This window comes from Capricornis sumatraensis, chromosome 3 (assembly GCF_032405125.1).
Source record: "Capricornis sumatraensis isolate serow.1 chromosome 3, serow.2, whole genome shotgun sequence".
NCBI classification, from domain to species: Eukaryota; Metazoa; Chordata; class Mammalia; order Artiodactyla; family Bovidae; genus Capricornis; species Capricornis sumatraensis.
In genome coordinates this window covers 71,712,003-71,732,984 of record NC_091071.1, presented here as the reverse complement: position 1 = coordinate 71,732,984, position 20,982 = coordinate 71,712,003, and the positions used below count along the sequence as shown (strand labels likewise).

Here is a 20,982-nt window from a genome sequence, read left to right as displayed (position 1 = left end):
TCTTTCAATTTTCAAATTGTTATTAACTTTTAAATACAGCCTATCTGTGTGAGCTTGCTGCTGTTTTTCAAATGGCAAACTGATAAAGCTTGTGTGGAAAATATCAGCACACCAGGCCCCAAGAAGCTGTTGCTGATAGAAAGCAGAAGGCCAGGAATGGGGCTGTAATATTGCAAAGAGTTTCAGAGGACTACAATTTCTTCTTAATTCATAATAAAGGGAGGGTTTTGTCACCTGCTGTTTTCAGTCTTGAGAGAGCCTTCGTTCAATTTTAACCAATTCCTCACAGACACAGAAGCAGCTGCAGTTTTCATTTTTAATCTTTTTTTATCATCTTAATTTTCTTAGAGTAGAGTACTTGGTAATTGATTACCCGGTCCCTTATAGTCTTACAGTTTAATTTGTGCCCTGTCTAAAATATTGAATCTGATACCACATATTTTCTGTCTCTCATGGTTTTTTAAATATGATTTATTTTCAAACCTAAGACAAATGTTAGTCTTTAACTTATTGGTTGATCTTCATTATTACTAATGAAACTGTGTTGACCTACCTCCACATGCTGAGAGGAAATTAGAATATAACTGGATTAAAAGTCAGTGCATGCCATTTCCCTGGTCAGGGATTATTAAGACTCACTGGAATATTCTAAGATTGAGTTACCCATCCAAAAAGATACATCATCAATTTCACATGTGCCAAGACAATTGCTTGGAGAGAGAATCTCAACTCCTATTAGATACAGTAGCTGTAGGGCTAGAACATTAGCTCAATGTTCTTATAAACTAGTTTCCAATCATTTTAATGAGGAGGGAAAAGTCCATGTCTCAGTTTGAGATTAACTCTGCCTCTGTTGACTTTCTTCGCATGTGTTGTCTTCCAGGCTAGAAGCCATATTAAAGCAGATGCCTTAGAAGAAACCAGTGTGGCTGGGGGTGCGCACTGCCATGTCTGCCTTGGGCAAATGTGTCCCTTTCTGACTCTGTCCATTCATTTCTGTTTAGCAGAAATCCGGAAAGGATATATATTCTGCTTCATGGGACCCTAAGAACAGATGAGCCACATGGCAGTGTTTATTCCAACTTACAAGCATTCCAACCTATAAAAAAGACAGCTCTCTCCACACTTGCCTGTTGGAATGTGGCTTTTAGAGTGATTTTTCTCTGGGGAGGAATTTACCCATTAACCTCTGCTAAGATAAAGCCATTTAGGGTCAGAGGCCAGAGAGTTTTTCAGTTGTAGGCAAACTCACCAGAAAAGGAGCCTAGCAACATGTTCCTCTCCTGTACACAAGTTCACCCTCCCCACTTTCTCATTTCCTTACCTTCTGACATGTAGGGGGATCTGCTGAGGATTCTCAAATGGTCATTAGTGTTAAAATACAAGAGGAAATGACTGCAGCCTGTTTCACTTGGTTGACAACTCTTTGTGACCCCATGAACTGTAGCCTACCAGGCTCCTCTGTCCATAGGATTTTCCAGGCAATAGTACTGGAGTGGATTGCCATTTCCTTCTCCAGGGGATCTTCCCGACTCAGGGATCGAACCCAGGTCTCCCGCATTGTAGACAGACACTTTACCATCTGAGCCACCAGGGAAGTCCTGAATGTTGGTGTTAAATATGAAATATACATAATATTTATGTATTGTGGTGGTTTAAGTCGCTAAGTCATGTTCAATTCTTTGGACCCCATGGACTGTAGCCCGCCAGGCTCTTCTGTTCATGAAATGCTCCAGGCAAGAATAATGAAGTAGGTTGACATTTCCTTCCCCAGGAGATCTCCCCAACCCAGGGACTGAACCTGGGTCTCCTGCATTGCAGGTAGATTCCTTACCATCTGAGCCATCCAGGAAACTAATACATTTATGTAGTAGGGCTACCAATAGAGTATTGAAGGCAGAGAGATGAAGGGTACAATTGTGCTGCTCAGAGAGGCTGTGTCCAGCTCAGTCTGGCCTCAGAGGGCTACCTTGGTGACATGTGATATCAGAACCCCTCCTTCCCCACTTTTCTAGACCTTCAAGACCTCCCCGTCCTCATCCAGGAAAGCGCCTTACAACGAACTGCACAGATGCTTTTGGAAGAAGCCGCAGGAAGCTCATTCAGTCTTCTCCTAGGCTGCTGTGATCCCATTTCTAGCTGCTAAGCCTCATGAGTTGTGGTGAATCAGAACACCGCAGTTAAAGGCAGAGGGAGAAGCGGTGTCAATTTTAAAAACCATTTTCCTCTGACTCCCCCATAATTCTCCAGTTTCAGAGGTGGGAGAGTGGAATGCTGGGCAGGCAGGTTCTTGAGCCAGACTACCTGGGTTTGCATCCCAGCTGTCACTTCTTCATGAGTCGCCTTCAGCAGGGCAAGTTACCTACTAAACTCTCTGTGCCTCAGTGTTCTCCTCCATGAAATGGGTAGAATCAGTGTGCCTTCCTGATGGGAGTGATTGCAGGTTATGAGGAAACATACCTGAAGCACTTAGAATGTTGCCTGTCATGTTGTATAATAAATGCTGGAGTCACTAGTTTCTGTGTAGACAAAACACAGGTAAAGCCTCATCAACATGTCACAGATTTGTCAGGAGAGACTGCACTGTTTGGACACAAACTTCGCGGCAGGATTACAAGAATTTTTCAGCTGTATACCAACCTATAAAACTACAAACCCACTTCCTGTCGATTTCTAAGATAATTGTATGTAAAGAGAAGCCTTCCAAAGCAAGAGATGCTGTGTGGTAATTGGGTCTCTTTAGGCTGGTTTCCTACCGTTCATGAGAGAAAGCCAGCAGAGACACGGGGCTCAAAACAGAAGAGCCCATCAGTTCAAAGTCAGCAGGACCCTCTCCCTTCTTGCCACCAAAGCCCATTCCGCCCCCTCTCCCCCCAACCCTGCAGGCGAATCAGAAAGGGTTAAGGATGTAAAGGAACACCATGCTTCACACTCTCGACATTGTCTTTTTTATTTCTGTTTAGCCTCTGAGCTATCTTTTACGACCTGCAAGAACTATGTAAAAGTGAAACGGAATTCTGAGGATGAGCCTATGCCTGACAGCATTCCCTTTCCTGTGGGAGCCATTCAAAATGGTTCTGGAGCTGTGGAGGAGAAAATTGTGCCTTCTTTCCCCCACACCTCTCTGTCTCTGTATATTTTGGCTGTTCTGAATGTTTAGAAATTCTTTTGGATACATACTCATAATCATATGGTTGCAGGGAGGGGGACCCCTTCCAGGGCCCGAAACTGGGCTCTTGTCTAACACTCAGAAATGAATTGTCCGAGGAGACACATGTGCTGACAAAGCAAGAGATTTTATTGGGAAAGGGCGCCTGGTGGAGAGCAGGAGGGTAAGGGAACCCAGGAGAACTTCTCTGTCACATGGCTTGCAGTCTCAGGTTTTATGGTGATGGGATTAGTTTCTGGGTTTTCTTTAGCCAATCATTCTGACTCAGAGATCTTCCTGGTGGTGTATGCCTTGTTCAGCCAAGATGGATGCCAGAGAGGAGGATTCTGGGAGGTGGTCGGACATGTGGTGTCTCCTTTTGACCTTTCCCGAACTCTTCCAGTTGGTGGAGGTTTATTAGTTCCATGTTCCTTACCAGAACCTCCTGTAATAAAACAACTCATGCAAATGGTTACTATGGTGCCTGGCCAGGGTGGGCAGTTTTAATCAGGGTGCTTCCCTAACAATATTAGAAAAATTAATATTTATTAAGAACTCATTTGGTGCCTATCACTATCTGAGCACAACAAATGCATCATCACATTTAATGTTCTATGTGTGGCTTCCAAGCAAGAATGGAATGCTAGAAATGAAACTCCTAAAGATCCCTCTGGTTAGGATGGGTTAGGAGAGGGTTTATGTGTCTAGCTGTTGCAAGTGCTAGAGAGTTGTGTACACTGACGTCAGAGCTGAGCACAGTTCAAACTTGTGGGACTGAATTTAAATAATTCAGTGGTTTAAAGTTTTCAAAAGTAGTGAAATGAGAACGGACTTGTAGTGGAGACTGGTTAAAAACCCTAACCAAGACCTGATAGGAAGTCCATTCATTCATTCAAGAAATACATGCTGAGTACCAATAACACACCAAGCACTGTTCTAAGCCTAGAGATATAGCAATGAGTAATACAAAATCCTGATCCTGATGGAGCTTACACACTAGAGATGTTCAAAGAAGCACACTAAAAAATTATGTGATGTAAGATAGTGATAAATGCTAGGGCATAATTAAAGCTGTAGGGGATAGTGACAAGAGTGCTGTTTTCAATAGGCCTCTGAGGCAGTGATGTTTGCACAAGACTGGTTGAAATTGACATGAAGGAGAATGCCATGAGGTTATGTAGCAGACGAACTACCTGGCAGAGGCCACAGCATGCGCAAAGACCCTGAGGCAGGATGACATATGGCTACTGAACAAGGGTATGGTGAACAAGGGGATGACGGGAGAAGAAATCAGAAAGAGGACCAGGGGTCAGATGATGCAGGTCAATAGACATCACTCTCGTCTGTGAGCCTCTATTTGGGTGATTGCCACATCTTAATTATCATAAAGCCCCTTAAGGTAAATCTGATTACTTCCTTTTAAAGTTTCCTAAAGCCACTTTACTGAGCCTCTCCTGGGATTCTAGAACATTCAAGTTCATTGAGGGTGGTGGTCTCTTTGAGCTTGCTGCCAACCAGGACTCTCTCTCTCCATCAGTCAGAACTTATTCCAAGAGCAGAGAAATCTTTTTATAACACTATGAGTTATTTCTTTATCATCTTCATTATTTAAAAATATTTGCCTTAACTTTTTCTTATTCTTGAACAAGGCCTGCTACCAAATGGGTGTTTTCTGCACCTAGGCCTTAACATACATCCTGCAACAGTCTTCTTTCTTTTAAAAAGTGGTAAAAATAACTTGGTGCACAGCTGTACTAATGAAGAAAAATGAATAGAAATTTAGCAACAGGTTCATAGCCCATGATGTCTGGATTTCTCTTATAAAAGAGAACTGTCTTTCCTTCTTTGGTCCATAACACTGAGTCTAGTTTGTGTGAGAACATCCAAGTATTAAGTTAATTACTGGAGAGTCCTGAGATTGTTCCCCAAATGAAATGGAGTCAAATAATTTTTAAAGATGTTTTATAATAAAAGTAGAATTAAAAGACTGAAAAATATGTAATAAAGACTCTTTGGTCTATAGTAAGATGAAAAACATAGTATAAATTCAACTTAATTTCTTACATTTTTATTATTTTCATTGAAAAGTGACGAGATGAATAAAAATGTGTCTTCATTTTAGTTATAGATGGGCCTAGAATGGGACATAGAAAAATCAGTTTAAGATGAGAGTGATTCAATCTATCCCAAAGAACTGAGATTTCTTTTGAGGGGCATGCCCAGATTCCCTAATGGGTCTTGTCTTGCATACAAACTCATGGGAATTCATCTTCTAAATTCCGTGTTGGCCCATTAGGAAGCATGCTGTTGTTTAGTGGATAAGTCATGTCCAACTTTTTTGGAACACCATGGACTCTAGCCTGCCAGGCTCCTATGTCCATGGAGTTTTCCAGGCAAGAATACTGGAGTGGATTGTCATTTCCTCTTCCAGGGATCTTCCCCACCCAGGGATCGAACCTGAGTCTCCTCCATCAGCAGGCGGATGCTTTATTACTGAGCCACCAGGGAAGCCCCAATTAGAAAGTTACTGTTTGGTTAATTCCATTATTATCTTATTACCAGCTATCATAGTCTAGAGCTAGTCTGGTGGTGCTGATGTCTCAGGATAAGTAGGAAAGGAGTTGGAATAGTTTGCAAGGACTGCCATAGCAAGACACCACAGACTGGGTAACTAAACTTCCAATCTTACTGTCACTTCTTGTAGCTTGAACTACAGAAACATTATTGTGTCACAGTCCTGGAGGCTGGAAGTCTGAGATCAATGCGTCGGCCAGGTTGGTTCCTTCCAGGGACTGTGAGGGAGGATCTGTTCCATGCCTCTCTCCTAGCCGCTGGCGTTTAACCTTCAGGATCCTTAGCTTGCAATTCATCATCCCGACCTCTGCCTCTTCATCTTTACACAGTATTCTCCATGTGTGTGTCTGTGTGCGTCTATGCTCAAATTTCTTCCTTTCATTAGGACATATCCATATTGAGTTCTAGCTCATCCCAGTGACTACATCTGAACTTGATCATTTGCAAAGACTCAATTTTCAAATAAGGTCACATTCACAGACAAACGGGTTAGGATTTAAGCATGAGAGGGTAACAAGCAGGAAGGCCAGGGGTCTCCAAACGGAGGAGATAGGCTGCAAGTGTCAGACATTTTTTTCTCTCTCTTAACGGCAGGAGGAAACAAACTAGGGTTGCATTTTTTCCCCCTTCTCTATACAAATTAAAAAAGAGGTTTCTCTTAAAATTCTGTGTTGCCATTATGACACCTGGTTCCACCTGAGCTTAACTTTTCTTAAACCTTGAGCCAACCAATGCATTTTTCTTATGGAAATGTTTGTCTTAAGCTTTGTTAATGCGCTATATATTTACCCTGTTGTGCCCAGAGTCCGAGTTCCCAAAACTGAGAGAATAAGATGTCCACAGCAATGCAAAAGCATGAAGGGGTTTATTGCTAGCTAGGGCTCAAGTCTCATCCAGCGCAGTGGAGTCTTGACGAGAGCCCCGAGCTCTGAATCACATCTACTTTTATACAGACAGTTCTTTGTTCCTGTAACAGCATAGCTGATTGGTTAAACCGTATGGGCACGCAGGACTTTTAACCTCGCATCCCTATCCGGATTGGCTTAGGTCTGGCGTGGGCGGGGGGAGCTACGTGGATTTCTTCTGATTGGTCGAGCTACACTGCCTGCGGGAGTTCTCAGTGCCTCAGCTTTCCTAGAGACTAAACCTCAGGCCTAGCCTGCCCCTTAGAGCCTGTGCTGGCTTCAGTTTGGTCCTAACAACCCCAGACTCAAGTCTTCAAGTCAGTTCTGCCTAAAGGCTCAGACAAACCGGTGTGTTATACTCATACATTGCTCTCCTAATCTGGGTTAATGAAACTGTATAATTGTATGGAAATCTGCCCTTCTTCAAGATTCTTGGCAATCATTTTATGGCCCTGGTGCCAAGGTTATCTCAAAATGCATCTTGTGGGTGAGGGGGCCTGGTACCATTCTCTTAGTTTTGAGACATTTCCTTTCTTTAATTAGTGGACTGCTAGTAGGCAGTGGCAAGCCACTCCAGTACTCTTGCCTGGAAAAATCCCATGGACGGAGGAGCCTGGTAGACTACAGTCCATGGGGTAGCAAAGAGTCAGACACAACTGAGCGACTTCACTTTCACTTTTCACTTTCATGCATTGGAGAGGGAAATGGCAACCCACTCCAGTGTTCTTGCCTTGAGAATCCCAGGGATGGGGGAGCCTGGTGGACTGCTGTCTATGGGGTCGCACAGGGTCGGACACAACTGAAGCGACTTAGCAGCAGCAGTAGCAGCAGTAGCTATATAACATTCAGCTAAAGACTAGCAGGGAGGCACTCTTTCAGCTCCCTTCTGATGTCTTTGTCAGAAGCCTTTTCTATCTCTTTTATACTTTAATAAAACTTTATTACACAAAAGCTCTGAGCGATCAAGCCTTGTCTCTGGCCCCGGATTGAATTCTTCTCCTCCGGAGGCCAAGAATCCCGGCGTCTTTCATGGTTTAGCAACAACCTTTCAGGAACACAGACCAACCCATAATGCTACTGTACAAGAAGGTTAAATGAAAACTTCTCTCCCTTTTTAGGACTCTCCTGGATATCTTTAAGGATTACGCCTAGGACAGGAGAATCCTTCTAGTAGACAAATCATCTCTTTACGCATTCCATTATCAGCCTGAGTCCTTCAAATCTTTGTGTATGCATGTGTGTTTTTCTTGATTTCCAGTCATTGTATCCTATCCAACAACTCTGCCTTTGCTAACAGGGCAAATCTGGAGATTAATTATGCCAAAGGACTTCAGAAACTGGCAACCAAGCTAAGCAAAACATTACAGAGCACAAAGAAAAAGTAAGTACATGGAAGAGGTAAGGCAAAAATCACTCTTAAAAATAATTTTTTAAAAGTGACATTGTTGTAGCCACGCATTCCGGGAAACAAACTCACTCAGGACAGTGCAGATAGTGGAGTGCAGTTTATTACTCTGGCGGGCCCAAGGCAGAGTCTTCTCTTAGCCAAGAACCCCAGCCAGTTTTTGTGAAAACCTTGTATACCGTAAGTGTACCTGCTCAAATCCACCTCCCCAAATTCTCTGAAACTAGTCTGAACAAAGGACAAGAAGAATACAATCAGAGTTAACCCATGATTTGTATGTCTTAAACCCGTGATATGCCTTTAAGCCAAGGTAGCTAACCATGGACAATTATCAATAGGCCTGTGGTCATACCCCAATAAGCATAATAGAATTTCTGATTCTATTCGGTCACACAGATAATTAGGATATTCTTTTAGGTGATGGAGAGTCTATCTACGAACCCTGGGGCTCTTCCATCTGGAGGGTCTGGTTTTCCAGTTGGTTTGTCCTTTCCGTAGATACTGAGCATATAGCTCAAAGTCCACAGTCCAGCCCAAGATGGAGTCCTGCTTTCAAGATGGAGCCTATTCTGTTTGTTTCTTCCTTCAACATATGTTCAGTTCCAGCTTCCTTTTATAAAGGTGGCAGGTCCAGAGCATCAAGCCTGGTTTCCAGTTCTTGGGTACTTACTGTGTGCCAGGCACTGCGTTAAATGCTTTTCTAGATTTGCTACATTTAATCCTCACAACAATCTCTGAGAAGTCTTTTTATGATCCCTATTTACACACAAGGTCTTAAAGCTTGGAGAGTTTAAGAAACTTGTGACACAGATAATGAATTTCAGAACTGAATTCATCCTGTGTTGTTGTGAGGCCTAAGATCATATTCAGAAAAGGCCTTGGTGATGATACTAACTTGGGAAGCAGATTTGTTAAGTTGGAAGGTCTTGAAGTCCTGAAGTGTGTATCCCGCTTTATCTCAATTTTATGACTTTCAACAAATGACCTGGCCTCCCTTGATTTCCTCTCCTGTTATATGGAGTAACAAGGTATGCTCCTTTGTGTGTGTGGGGAGGGTGGGTACTGGGTGCATATTAAATGAGATAATATATGTAAAGACATTAACAGATCAGGTGCTGAAAAAAATGTTGGTTTGCAAGTTTTTTTCAATTCAGTTGAAAATGAAGTCAATTACTTCTCTTGGGAAAGAGAGGAAAGATATTAGTATTCTTATAAAACAGTCCATTAGTGATAATTTGTTACAAAGATTTGACTATTGTTTGTAGATGTCACCCAATGGCAGTGTCATTACAAAGACCCCTTCTGATGGTAAAAGAAAGGGAAAGAAAAAATAGAAGCCTTGTGGAGCATTCTTACTCCTCCTTAGGAATCATCCTATAACAGCAAATAGTGGCTCTGAAATCGCTCTGACTTTCAGCTTGATTTTTAGGACAGTATTTTAGTAGCCTGGGGCTTTCCTGGTGGCTCAGATGGTAAAGAATCTTCCTGTAATGCAGGAGACCTGGGTTCACTCCCTAGGTCAGGAAGATCCCCTGGAGTTGGGAATGGCAACCCACTCCAGTATTCTTGCCTGGAGAAGTCCATGGACAGAGGAGCCTGGTGGGTTGCAGTCCATGGAGTCGCAAAGAGTTGGACATGACTGAGTCACTAACAGTTTCAGCCTGCAAAGAAACTAGTAGAGCACCCTGGTTGAATATAAATAGACCTTTTCAGATTGCCCAGGTTTTAATTCTGGCTCTATCACTTACCAGCTGGGTGGATTAGGAATCTCATGCTTAGTCCCTAAGTTGTGTCTGACTCTTTGCAACCCTATGGACTGTAGCCTGCCAGGCCCCTCTGTCCATGGGATTTCCCAGGCAAGAACACTAGAGTGGGTTGCCATTTCCTCCTCCAGGGGATATTCCCCACCCAGAGATTGAATCTGAGTCTCTTGCATTGGCAAGTGGATTCTTTACCACTGTGCCACCTGAAAAGTCCCTATCTTCCCTCTCAGTGCATAGTGTATTTAAGATGGAAATAAAACCTACCTCATATAATTTCTGTGAGGTACTTGTATAATAACCCAAATTATTTCTATTCTCAAAGACCAATTAAGTGAGGGTCAGAGAAACTGATTCTTCCAAGGTCGAGCAGGACACAAAGGGGAGCTTGTAGATTCAGACACAGACCCTCTGAGGTCAGTGCCTTCATGTTCCTGCTCTGCTGCCCTGCGCCTCCTAGGGGCAAAAGTCAGATTCTCTTCCTGAAAGTGTACTTGGATTTCTTGCAAAACAAACAAACAGACAAAAAAAAAAAAAAATTCTAGAGATTTAATTTACATGCAATAATCAGCACACATTTTAAGTATATATTTTGATCGATTTTGTTATAAGTATACACCATGCAGCCGCCACCAAAATAAAAATATACCTATTTTCATCACACCAAAAGATGCCTCGTACCTGTTTATAGTCCTTTCCCCAACACAGTCCCAAGGTAACATTGATCTGCTTTTTTTCGATCTAGATTATTTTGTCTTTTCTGGACTTTCCTATAATTGGGATCATACAGTAGGTCCTCTCTTATGCCTGGTTTTGTGCCTGGCTTTGGATGCACAGAAAATCTGACATCCTTTGATCTAGTCCTCCCATTCTGCGGCTGCCAGGCACAGCCTGACAAACCCCCTCGGCGTGTCAAGCCCAAGTCATTTGGAGGCAAAATCTCTGTGTCATCTTGCTCTCAGTAAGGGCACCGATCTGTCCTCTCCTTTCCATCAAAGTCTACACTGGGTCTATCCCTTCGGTTTATTGATACAATGGGCTTGCTATTTGACGGCCAACTATATGTAGGAGAAAAATAGCATCATGTTTCTTGATTCTCTCTTTGTGCTACTTGGGTCAGGGCAGAGCAACCCTTTTGTTAAATTGAGATACTGTTCACAATACTGTGGAGTATCTGAGCTGTGTTCCTAAAGGCCAGCAGGGAATCTGCGCACACAGGGAATGAGCAGGGCTCTGAAGTCATCCATCACTCAACTTCTCTGAGCCTCTGTTGGTTCATCTGTAAAATGAAGAGCCTGAAAAGATTGTCTTTAAGGGTCTTCTACCTCTGGCATGCTCTCTCCCACCTGTTCTAAATGCCTCCTCATCCTTGCTTACTTTGTTTCCCTGATACTTTACAGACATGAAATGGAAATCGGAATGAAAATGACTGGGGAAAAAAAAGCAGATCATGTAACGATTACACTGCAAATAAATATGTTGGCTTTAATCCCATGGAGAAATTGAAACAGGACTGGGGATATGAGTACAATTGCCAAATGCAGGAATCAGATGGAATGCTTTATTTCTGGGACTCCTGGGAAAATGACACCCACACTTGTCCTCCCTTGTTTTTCTCTCCAGCTGTCTTGCCAGTGCCTGGGCCTGGGTCTCGGAGGGCATGAAGTCTGCAGGGGACCTGCATCAGTGAGTACTCACAGCCCAGCCTTGCTCCAACCCCAAAGGGAGTCATAAATATTTAAAGTGGGTATACTACAAATACTCCCGTGCAAACTGGCACAGAGTAGATATGCTGTAACACACTATTTTATTTCCTCAGAAAACAATTTGGAAGGTAGATATAAATCCTAATAGTAGGCTTGTGTGTCTTTTATGTTCTATTTCCAGAAAACTTGGCAAAGCAATTGAGTTGGAAGCAATAAAACCAGCTCATCAAGTCCTGAGTGCACATGAAAAAAAGAGAAAATCAGTGAGTCAAAATATTTCTTTTCTTCCCTGTTAAAGCAAGATTTCTGTCTTTGGCTCAAGAGCTAGGTAATCGAAAAGTGATACTAAGTTTTAGGAATTTTATCATAAAAATAAACACAAATCCAAAGATTTATGTATGAGGATGTTTGTTGAAGCCTTGTTTACAGTTGTGAAAAAATGGAAACATTTTCATCTTCCAAAAATAAATTAGGATAAATTCAAGCAATGGAATGTAACCATTAAAAATCTTATAGAATAATTTAACGGTATGGGGATGTAGTGCTAAATTAAAAAACAAAATGAGCAAATCTAACAATGTAACTTCAATTTTGTAAAATAAATGTGTGTATATATGCATAGAAAAAAAACCTAGATGCACCTTCCCAGAATGATTATCTCTAGATAGTGGAATTAGAGGCTATTTTTATTTAATTTTTTTGTGTTTTTTGGTATTTATATTGCTTTTCAATAAATAAGTATTCCTTTAGTAAATAGAATTATAAACACAATTTTAAGAGGAAATGCTTTTTTATACTTTTCAGTTTGAGATTAGGTTAAAGCAATAATAGGTATTGCTATAGGTATCAAATAGCCTTAAAATTAAAGAAAAATAAATAATACTTCAGGGCCCCTGGTCATCTGTATGGCCTATGTACCTTTCCTTCCAGAACAGTTTCATTTGCGCTCCTTTTCCTTTTATTTGTGCATCATATAATCAGTAAGTACTTCAAAATATATTTCCAGGCAACATAAAGGGGTATCTAATAAACACTGCTTAGCTCTAATAGAGATGGTGTCACTGACTGGTAAGGTGAGAAGTTCAGAGCAGTAATAGCAGGTCTTTGCAAAGGGTAGGGGCAGTAGCTAAGCGGAGTTTTAAGTCAGAGAAAGCCAGTCTTAAAGGTGGTAAGTCCGTAGGATGAGGGGATTTATGAAAGCCCTGATGGAAGAGAAATGATACTGAAAAAATCTTATTTGAACTTACAAAACTAAGTCAGGAAATGGAATCAATGTTGGGTGAACATCCATGTATTTTTACTAGAATGGATGCCTTCCTTAGGGCTAGGATGATGGGGAAGTTTACAGTAGTTATCAGAAAAAAAGTAATATAATCTTCTGTCTTTGCAAATCATCATAATAGAAATCAAACACTAGTCTATATTTCATTAATTACAAAATATTTTCATACCATATAATAATATGATAATCACCAGCATTTCCTTAGTACTTACTAAATCAGACACAGTGCTATCATTCTTACCCCATTGCTTTAGATAATTAATATCACGGTCCCCACACTGCTGGTTCAGTTCATAATTGTTTCATATTTGCCCATCCCTATTGCACCCTTGGGCTTCCCTGGTGGCTTAGCGGTAAAGAATTTGCCTGCCAATTCAAGAGGCATAGGTTCAGTCCCTGGGTTTAGAAGATCCCCTGGAGAAGGAAATGGCACCCCATTGCAGTATCCTTGTCTGGGAAATCCCATGGACCTCTAGAGGAGCCTGGTGGGCTACAGTTCATGGGGTCGCAAAGAGTTGGACATGACTGAGTGACTAAATAACATTGCACCCCTATCACCCTATCACATTTTCTCACAAAAGATTTGAATTTTTAAAGTGAACTTGATCCGCATTTCAGCCACAGAAAGTCAAAAGTGGCACAATGCATAAAATTATTTTAATCATATTTGTTACAATAAAACATATAATCCAAGTTTAATGAACTGATAAGAAAAAATAAAAGCACAGTGTTGCTAGATCTCAAGGTGGTTGAATGATGGCTGGTCTAAGGGTTTAGAGGAAAGGTCTATAGTTTGGGTAAAAGGTTTTGCCCTCACTTAAATCTGGTCTCCTTACGAGGTTGCCTAGGTCCATTTTCATCAGCTTTATTACTGTTCCACTGGCTATTGTAAAGTAGGAGAAAAAGTTAATTATGATGAAGGATTCAATCTCTTTAAAATTAAAGCAGTATTCACTTCAGAAATTATAAGACACTTAGCTAAGTTACCACTGAAGGACTTCTACCATTTCTCAGGGTGTTAAAGTGTGGGCTCCACAGAATGAAGCAGAAAAGGAAGTGATAGGATGAGACGTGATATCAAGTTACACAAGTTCCTCCTCCACTCCACACAGACTGTACCCATTTATGTTTTTTTAATATAACTATATATTAGAAATGATTATCTTACCAACCAAATGCATTCATACTAAATCCTGTGATAAGATTCTTGACCTGAGGAAAAGAGAGTTGGCTACTTTCTCAGGAAATATGTACACTGTAAGGTTTTTAAATTTCTATTGCTTATGATACTAATTGTACTATAATTAATAAGCCAGCACCATGACTCAACAAAAAGACAGAAAAAAATTTTTTTCCCTTTTTCCCCCTCGATAGCTTGATAATGAAGTTGAGAAGACAGCAAATCTTGTCATTAGCAACTGGAATCAACAAATTAAGGCAAGTATACACAAATGTCATTTGTATAAACTCAATATTTAGGATTGAAGCTTTTGGCATTTGCACAAATGGGATCTTTTTTTTTTTTTTCTGAAGTTAAAGTGTTCAGTTGTGTAAGATTCTTTGCAACCCCATGGGCTGTTGTAGCCTGCCAGGTTCCTCTATCCATGGAATTCTCTTAGCAAGGCTACTGGAGTGGATTGCCATTCCCTTCTCCAGGGCATCTTCCCATCCCAGATATCGAACCTGGGTCTCCAGCATTGCAGGAAGACTCTTTACCATCTGAGCCACAAGGGAAGCCCCATGTACTTTAGTGTCAGTATTTGTAAGTGCTGACCGAAGAGAAGAATGTTTCCTCATCTGAGTTATTATATAGATATGTCCATGGAAATCCCATGGAATGAGGAGCCTGGAGGGGTACAGTCTATGGGGTCGCAAGAGACTAACACAACTTAATGACTAAACAACAACAACAACAAATCTTTCAACTAAATCTATAGAGGAGCAAAACTCCAAATATGGCTTTCATTTATAGCTAATAAGTAGCTTTTATTGTATGTCAAGTGCTATATATATTTATGTATTGAATCATCACAAAAACCAACCAATGTGGTATATGACTATGTGTTGTCCCATTTTATAGATGGGTGGGGAAGTGTAGACACAGAGGTTAATAATCTTCTAAGGTTACAAAACTGGTTAATAGTTGAACCAAGTAACCTGAGCTCCAGGTTACTGACCTTAACCATTACCTACACTGACTGCCTCTCTGTATAATTTGTAACTTAGGGCATGATATGGATACTGAGTTTTGGTCTTGTCTTTTATAGAAGGCCATTCGTGACCTCTGTTTCTTCAGTGAGAGGAGCATGGTTGAGGGATGGGTAAAGATGTGTAAAGGGGAATGCCTGTACTGATTCCATGAATATGTATGACCCACTTCTTGTGCAGCACGCTGCACTAAGACACGGTTCTTGTTTCATGTAATTTAAAGTATACTGGCTAGATATTAATAACATGTGTGCAGGAAATAGTGAATGACTTCTAAGGAGAGAAGTTATGATCTGATGTGAGAGTTTAGGGCATCATTATATGGTCGTAAGCAGAGAGAATCACAGATGGTGCCCATATGTATGTACAGAAGATTATTCTAGAACAATCCAGTTTAGAAGGAATTCATTTTGAGTGGGAAAGACTAGAAGCCAGTGCAGAGGGAATCTGCTCAGAAAACCCAATGATCCCCTTTGAGAAGACTTGGACTCCCAAAGTTGAAATTCTCCTTTTTCATCTCGAAAGTACTGGTGCCCCAAAAGATTCTTCTTTCTCAAGTAGACACTCATGAGTGCCAAATAAGGGGAGACACCTTCAGAAACTGGGGGCCCCATTTCAGCCCTCAATGTTGCCTCTGAAGCTGCTGCTGGAACCTAGGGCTCCCTAAGACAAGGACATTAATTATAAATGTTTGAGAAAAGTGAATTTCTATACTGACAATAGTAATCCCAGTAAAAGGATGCTCATGAGAATCACTTTTATAGTAAATATGTGAACATCCCATAAACAGTGTCCAGTCATTTGTTTCCAAGTTTGCTCTTGATTTATGAGCTTTCTCAAACAGTTTGTTTTCAAAAAATTCATTCTTAAATATTCAGCTTTCATGGAAAATTTGATATGATAGATGGGAAGAGAAACCATTTTCAGTAGCTGTCACTGCTTTCAGGAACAACAACCAAAAAAAACCTTCTTATTTCCCAGTTTCCACCAAGTAATTTTTCTAAGTAAAATGATTTTATTTTTATGAAGATTGACAGAGAAATTAGAGAACATAAAATGCTTGTGCTATAATAATTTTCTCTCCAGTTACAATTCAAGGGATTCAGCATGTCTTCATTCAGTAATGAAGCATAGTCTGTTTTGGAGATGCAAGTGAAAAGCCTTAAAGGACCAAATGTTCTTGCCTCCTGCTCTCATTTACCAGCAGGCATGTGACCAACAGAAGGTGGGAGGAGGTGGGCTCTCTGAGCTGCTTGTTCCTTGAATTCCCTTTTATAGAGGTTTCACGTGTTTAGAGACATTCAGAAGGCTTTGCCTCTGATTTCCTAGGGGAAGAGAGACGTAAATTTTCCCCTTCATTATCTGGTTTTACAGTCCTTGCAACTTGAGGTGAAAAACCATACAGCCTTTTCAATCGACCCAGTTCCTAAACAGGCTGAATCCAACTCAAACCAGATTCTATTGATTTATCTCTGGAACATCCAGAGCTGGGGCTGTAGGCAACAGAGAACAATCACTTAAATTATAATCCGTGCCAAGGTTGGAGGCATCAGCAGAGGAGGGAGACTTTAAATGCTCTTCCTTTCCAACTCCTCCCTCCACCTGCCTGCTGCAAATTCAGGGCAGTTCGCAGGATGTCAGGCAGGTGCCCAGCTCTCAAGCCAGAGCATCACGGAGCAAAATTTTCCTTTTGCTCTAAGTTTTAGGAGAGCATCTTAAAATGACCTCAATTATGGTTTGTAGACTTAGCCTTCAATGATTTAACAAAATATATGACCCTCTTGAATGAACTCAATGCAATGAAAAAATATACAACGGTTCTCAGGGCAAAATAATAGCCACTGTGGTGTTTTAGCAGATTTTGGGGTGAGGGCATAAATAAAGAACTAAAAATACACAATCACTCAAGCTAGCACGTGAATATAACTTGTTCCAGAACAGAAGAGTTTTTCTCTTGACACTAGTTTCTGATCCTTCTTTGCTTTTCTTGTATGTTTTTGACTCTAGGCCAAGAAGAAATTGATGGTTAGCACCAAGAAGCATGAAGCACTTTTCCATCTTGTAGAAAGCTCCAAGCAGATTACAACTGAGAAGGAGAAGCAGAAGGTAATGTCTCATGGCCAGCTGAGTACATGTGGCTTAGAGATGGATGAGCTTCCTGCCGTTAGCTGTGAACACAGGAGAACTGGCTGACTCCACCTCTGTGTGGGGTCTCTGCAGAGCTGTAGTGTGGCAGAGTATGAGACGGGATCCAAAGTTATTCCTGGTCTCCACATATTTTTGAAAGGTATTATCAACAGATGACAAAGCAAACCAGTGTCCAATGTTTTTGATAAGGAGCACTATTAAACACCCCAAATAAGCTCATACCCCAAATAAGTAAGATATACATATGCATAACATATAATGTACTTTACCTACCCTGTATATCCTATTTATACTTTTATATTATATTAATGTTATAAACATTATAAAACATAAAAAAGTGGAAATATTTGAAGGATGTGGTAAAAATGAAATAATATTTTCAGTGATTAATTGATCATGATGACTTCATATAGTCATTCAGCAACATATACAAATAAAATACACATGTGGGACAAGGTTCAGCCTTAACCCTCAGTTCAGTTCAGTTCATTTCAGTCCAGTCGCTCAGTCGTGTCCGACTCTTTGCGACCCCATGAATCGCAGCACGCCAGGCCTCCCTGTCCATCACCAACTCCCGGAGTTCACCCAGACTCACGTCCATCGAGTCAGTGATGCCATCCAGCCATCTCATCCTCTTTCGTCCCCTTCTCCTCCTGCCCCCATCCCTCCCAGCATCAGAGTCTTTTCCAGTGAGTCAACTCTTCACATGAGGTGGCCAAAGTACTAGAGTTTCAGCTTTAGTGAAATATAAATTCGTGTTTCTCATATGTCCTCTTATAATGTCAAGTTTTTGGTCAGCTTCTTATCAGCTCTTATTAGATCACGCCAGTTTACACCTTTTCACACGGGTGATGATGCAGCCATCATCCTGAGCTGGAGAAAGCAGGAGCTCTGACGTTTTCCTGTGGCTTTCTCGCATTTGTATTGTTAGCATTTCCTGTGGCTTTCTCGTGCTTGCATTGTTAGCATCAACCTATAGCTTCACAGCAGAAATCTGCATAAAGCATGTGTCAATTTTGTGTATGAACCTAACTGAAGCTAGATGAGGACTTCCCTGGCAGTTCAGTGGTTAAGACTTTGAGCTTCCACTGCAGAGGACTCGTGTTCAATCCCTGGTCAGGGAACTAAGATTCCAAATGCTGAGTGGTGAGACCAAAAATATAAATTAATAAATAAATAAAGCTAGATAATACATCTGCAAATCCATATGATCCAGACTCCTTATGACGGACACATGTACATAGATACTGAGAGTGAAGAAATGTGTGTAAGGACCCACATCAGCATCTCATGTTGTAAAATTTCCACTCTCCCTCCAGAATACTTCAGAATCCTCAACTGTCCTTGCGTGGGCACCAGTATCAATTCACATATTGAATAAGAGCAAGCTGGAACACTCTCTTAATGCAGAAATGAACACAAATATTATTGGGATACTAATTATCTTGCATACCCCTTGTGATGTGCACCCCAGACTGGAAACTTCTGAAATGGTCAATATCTTCCCCTAAAGATGGGCTCCCTCTAAGAAAATGCAGGCCACACACTGCAACCCAAAACATCCTTAAAAGAAGACAAGAATTGTCATCACCGAGTAACTCCATCTCACGTGAGAAACTATTAGCTGAATAACTTAAATTCATTGTTAGCAAGATTTTGTAGGGTTCTTGTGTCAATCTTCACAGTTTGAAATGATCATAATAACAAGGATTAAATAATGAGATAGCTTCCAAGGAGGAGGCAAAACCAAAGTAGGTTAAAAACCTAAGCTCTGGGACCCTGCTGTAGGCATTCGGGGCCCTCATTAGAAGCTATTCTTCACTGACGTCAGGGAATAACAAGGGGGAAACCATGGGCAGCCAAGTGTCGAATTTCTGCTTCCTTCCCTCATTAGCCGCTTTCCTGGGAGACAGAAGTCTGTGATCCTCCTCCCACCTTTCTCCAGCTGGTCCTGCTAACTATAACCCTTGGCTGTCATTACATCACAGACCCCTACCGCCTTCATCACTTTATCTGGTAGCTTTCTCACTTTTAGTCCCAAGGCTAAACACCTAAGGCGGCACTCATCTTTGCCTCTCGCAGAGGCCTGACCATGATCTTGGCCTTGTCTGGTGCCGCTCGTCAGTCCTTCTTGTTTTCCTGCTCAGCAGTCCTTACTCTCCCCAGAAGCTGATCTACATTTTCAAGCTTCTCACTACTCGGTCGCCATCATCCACTCTCGGCAGATCATCTCACCTACAGCGTCGCAGAGAACACAGCGGCCAGCACGGCCGCCTGCCTATTGCAGTGCAGAGGGACAGGCCAGCTTTTCATCCTGCGTTCTGACTCCCATCCCCGCCTCCTCTCAGTGACCCTTCCCTTGATTATCCCCTTCTCTCCTGGATCTCAGACAGACTCCTCTCTAAGTTGCTTCCCATCAGCCTTCTCAACTTCCCTCCATCTCGGGAGAGTAGAAAGAGTCAGGGAGACGCCCTCCATGACCACAGTCCTGTTCCTCTCCACATATCATCTCTTTATGTTTTAACTTCTTGCCTGTGCTGTGCAGCATGTGGGATCTTAGGCCCTACCCCTGCCCAGGGATTGAACCCATGCCTCCCTGCATTGGAAGCACAGAGTCTTAACCAACGGACCACCAGGGAAGTCCCTCTTTCTTTTTACAGCAAGATTAATTGAAAGGGTTATCTGTGCTCTGTTTCCACTTCCTCATCTGTTCACTTCTCAAAGCAACCACCAAGATTTCCCCACCAATTTGCTAGGAATTTTCTTACCTTAAATACAATGTGGTCCTTGTTGCTAAAGCTAATGGGTGCTTTCCAGTTCTGACTTAATTTAATTTCATAGAAGTGTTAATCACCATTGAATTTCCCCTTCTAGAAATATTCTCAACTTCAACAAATCTTACTCTTTTGGTTTCCCTGTCAATTTTTTCTTAAGCTCCTTTATGGACTTCCCTTGTTCTGCCTGAACTGTCCATATTGCTGTGTCTGATGATATCCCTCCTGGGCCTCATTCTGTTTTATTCGGCTTGTATCTCGAGTCTGACACAGTACTCTCAATATCAAGTGCTCAATAACAGCTACTCAACAAATACTTCCTCAAGGCTCCATCTACTATGTCTCTGCCGATGATACGCCAGTTTATATCTCCAAACCAAACCAGTTTCTAAACTGCACTCTGGCACTTCAAACAAACTCAATATCCAAAATAAAAACCATCCCTCCCCTCTACCAAAAGCATTTTTTATGCCTTTTCATAACTTTGAATATTACCATCCACCATATCCTCCCAATTCTACGTCCTAACCGAAATCATTCTTGAATTATCTGCGCATACTTCTCTCCACAGCCACTACTCCCTCCCAGGCCACTGTCATCACTACTTGGGTTACTCCAGGTGACAAACTGGTGTCTTGGCTTTCAGTGCTGCATCCCCTTAGCTATTCCCCATATACAAGCCAGGCTCACTTCTCTGGAACTTTAATCTGAGTGTATCACTCTCCTTTAAAAAGCCTGAAAATACACCCAGGCGACCTCAGAATAAAGAACAACTCCTCTATGTGGCCCTTTAAGACCCTCCCTGACTTGATCCTTGCCTAACTCTTCAGCACTTTCACTTCCTGTTCTTCCTCTCAAACTGTGTGCTCCAACCTCACCAAAAATGTGCTTTTGATATCACGTCAAGCTACTTTGCCTAACCAATTCCTACTTTCATTTTAGGTTTATTCACACAGGGGTCACTCTGTGATACTTCTCTCGTCCTGGGATCTATCACACAGAACAGCAATGGTCTGTGTTGGTCCCCAGCTAAAGAAGGAGCCTATGTATCCCTTTATCTATTCCCAGTGTC

The 20,982-nt window shown here is 41.6% G+C and overlaps 1 protein-coding gene across 6 annotated transcripts in view; it reads left to right on the top strand.

Annotated features, from left to right (window-relative positions):
• Nucleotides 1-20,982, top strand: part of NOSTRIN (nitric oxide synthase trafficking) — a 65,630-nt gene that overhangs the window by 21,314 nt on the left and 23,334 nt on the right. For 5 of the 6 annotated variants that reach the window (XM_068967820.1, XM_068967824.1, XM_068967819.1 and 2 more), the window contains 5 exons: nt 7,925-8,008; nt 11,416-11,478; nt 11,680-11,761; nt 14,155-14,217; nt 16,996-17,094. In XM_068967820.1, coding sequence (XP_068823921.1) covers nt 7,925-8,008; nt 11,416-11,478; nt 11,680-11,761; nt 14,155-14,217; nt 16,996-17,094 — 391 coding nt within the window. The remainder of the gene's footprint in view (nt 1-7,924; nt 8,009-11,415; nt 11,479-11,679; nt 11,762-14,154; nt 14,218-16,995; nt 17,095-20,982) is intronic. The other variant, XM_068967823.1, reaches the window with a different exon arrangement.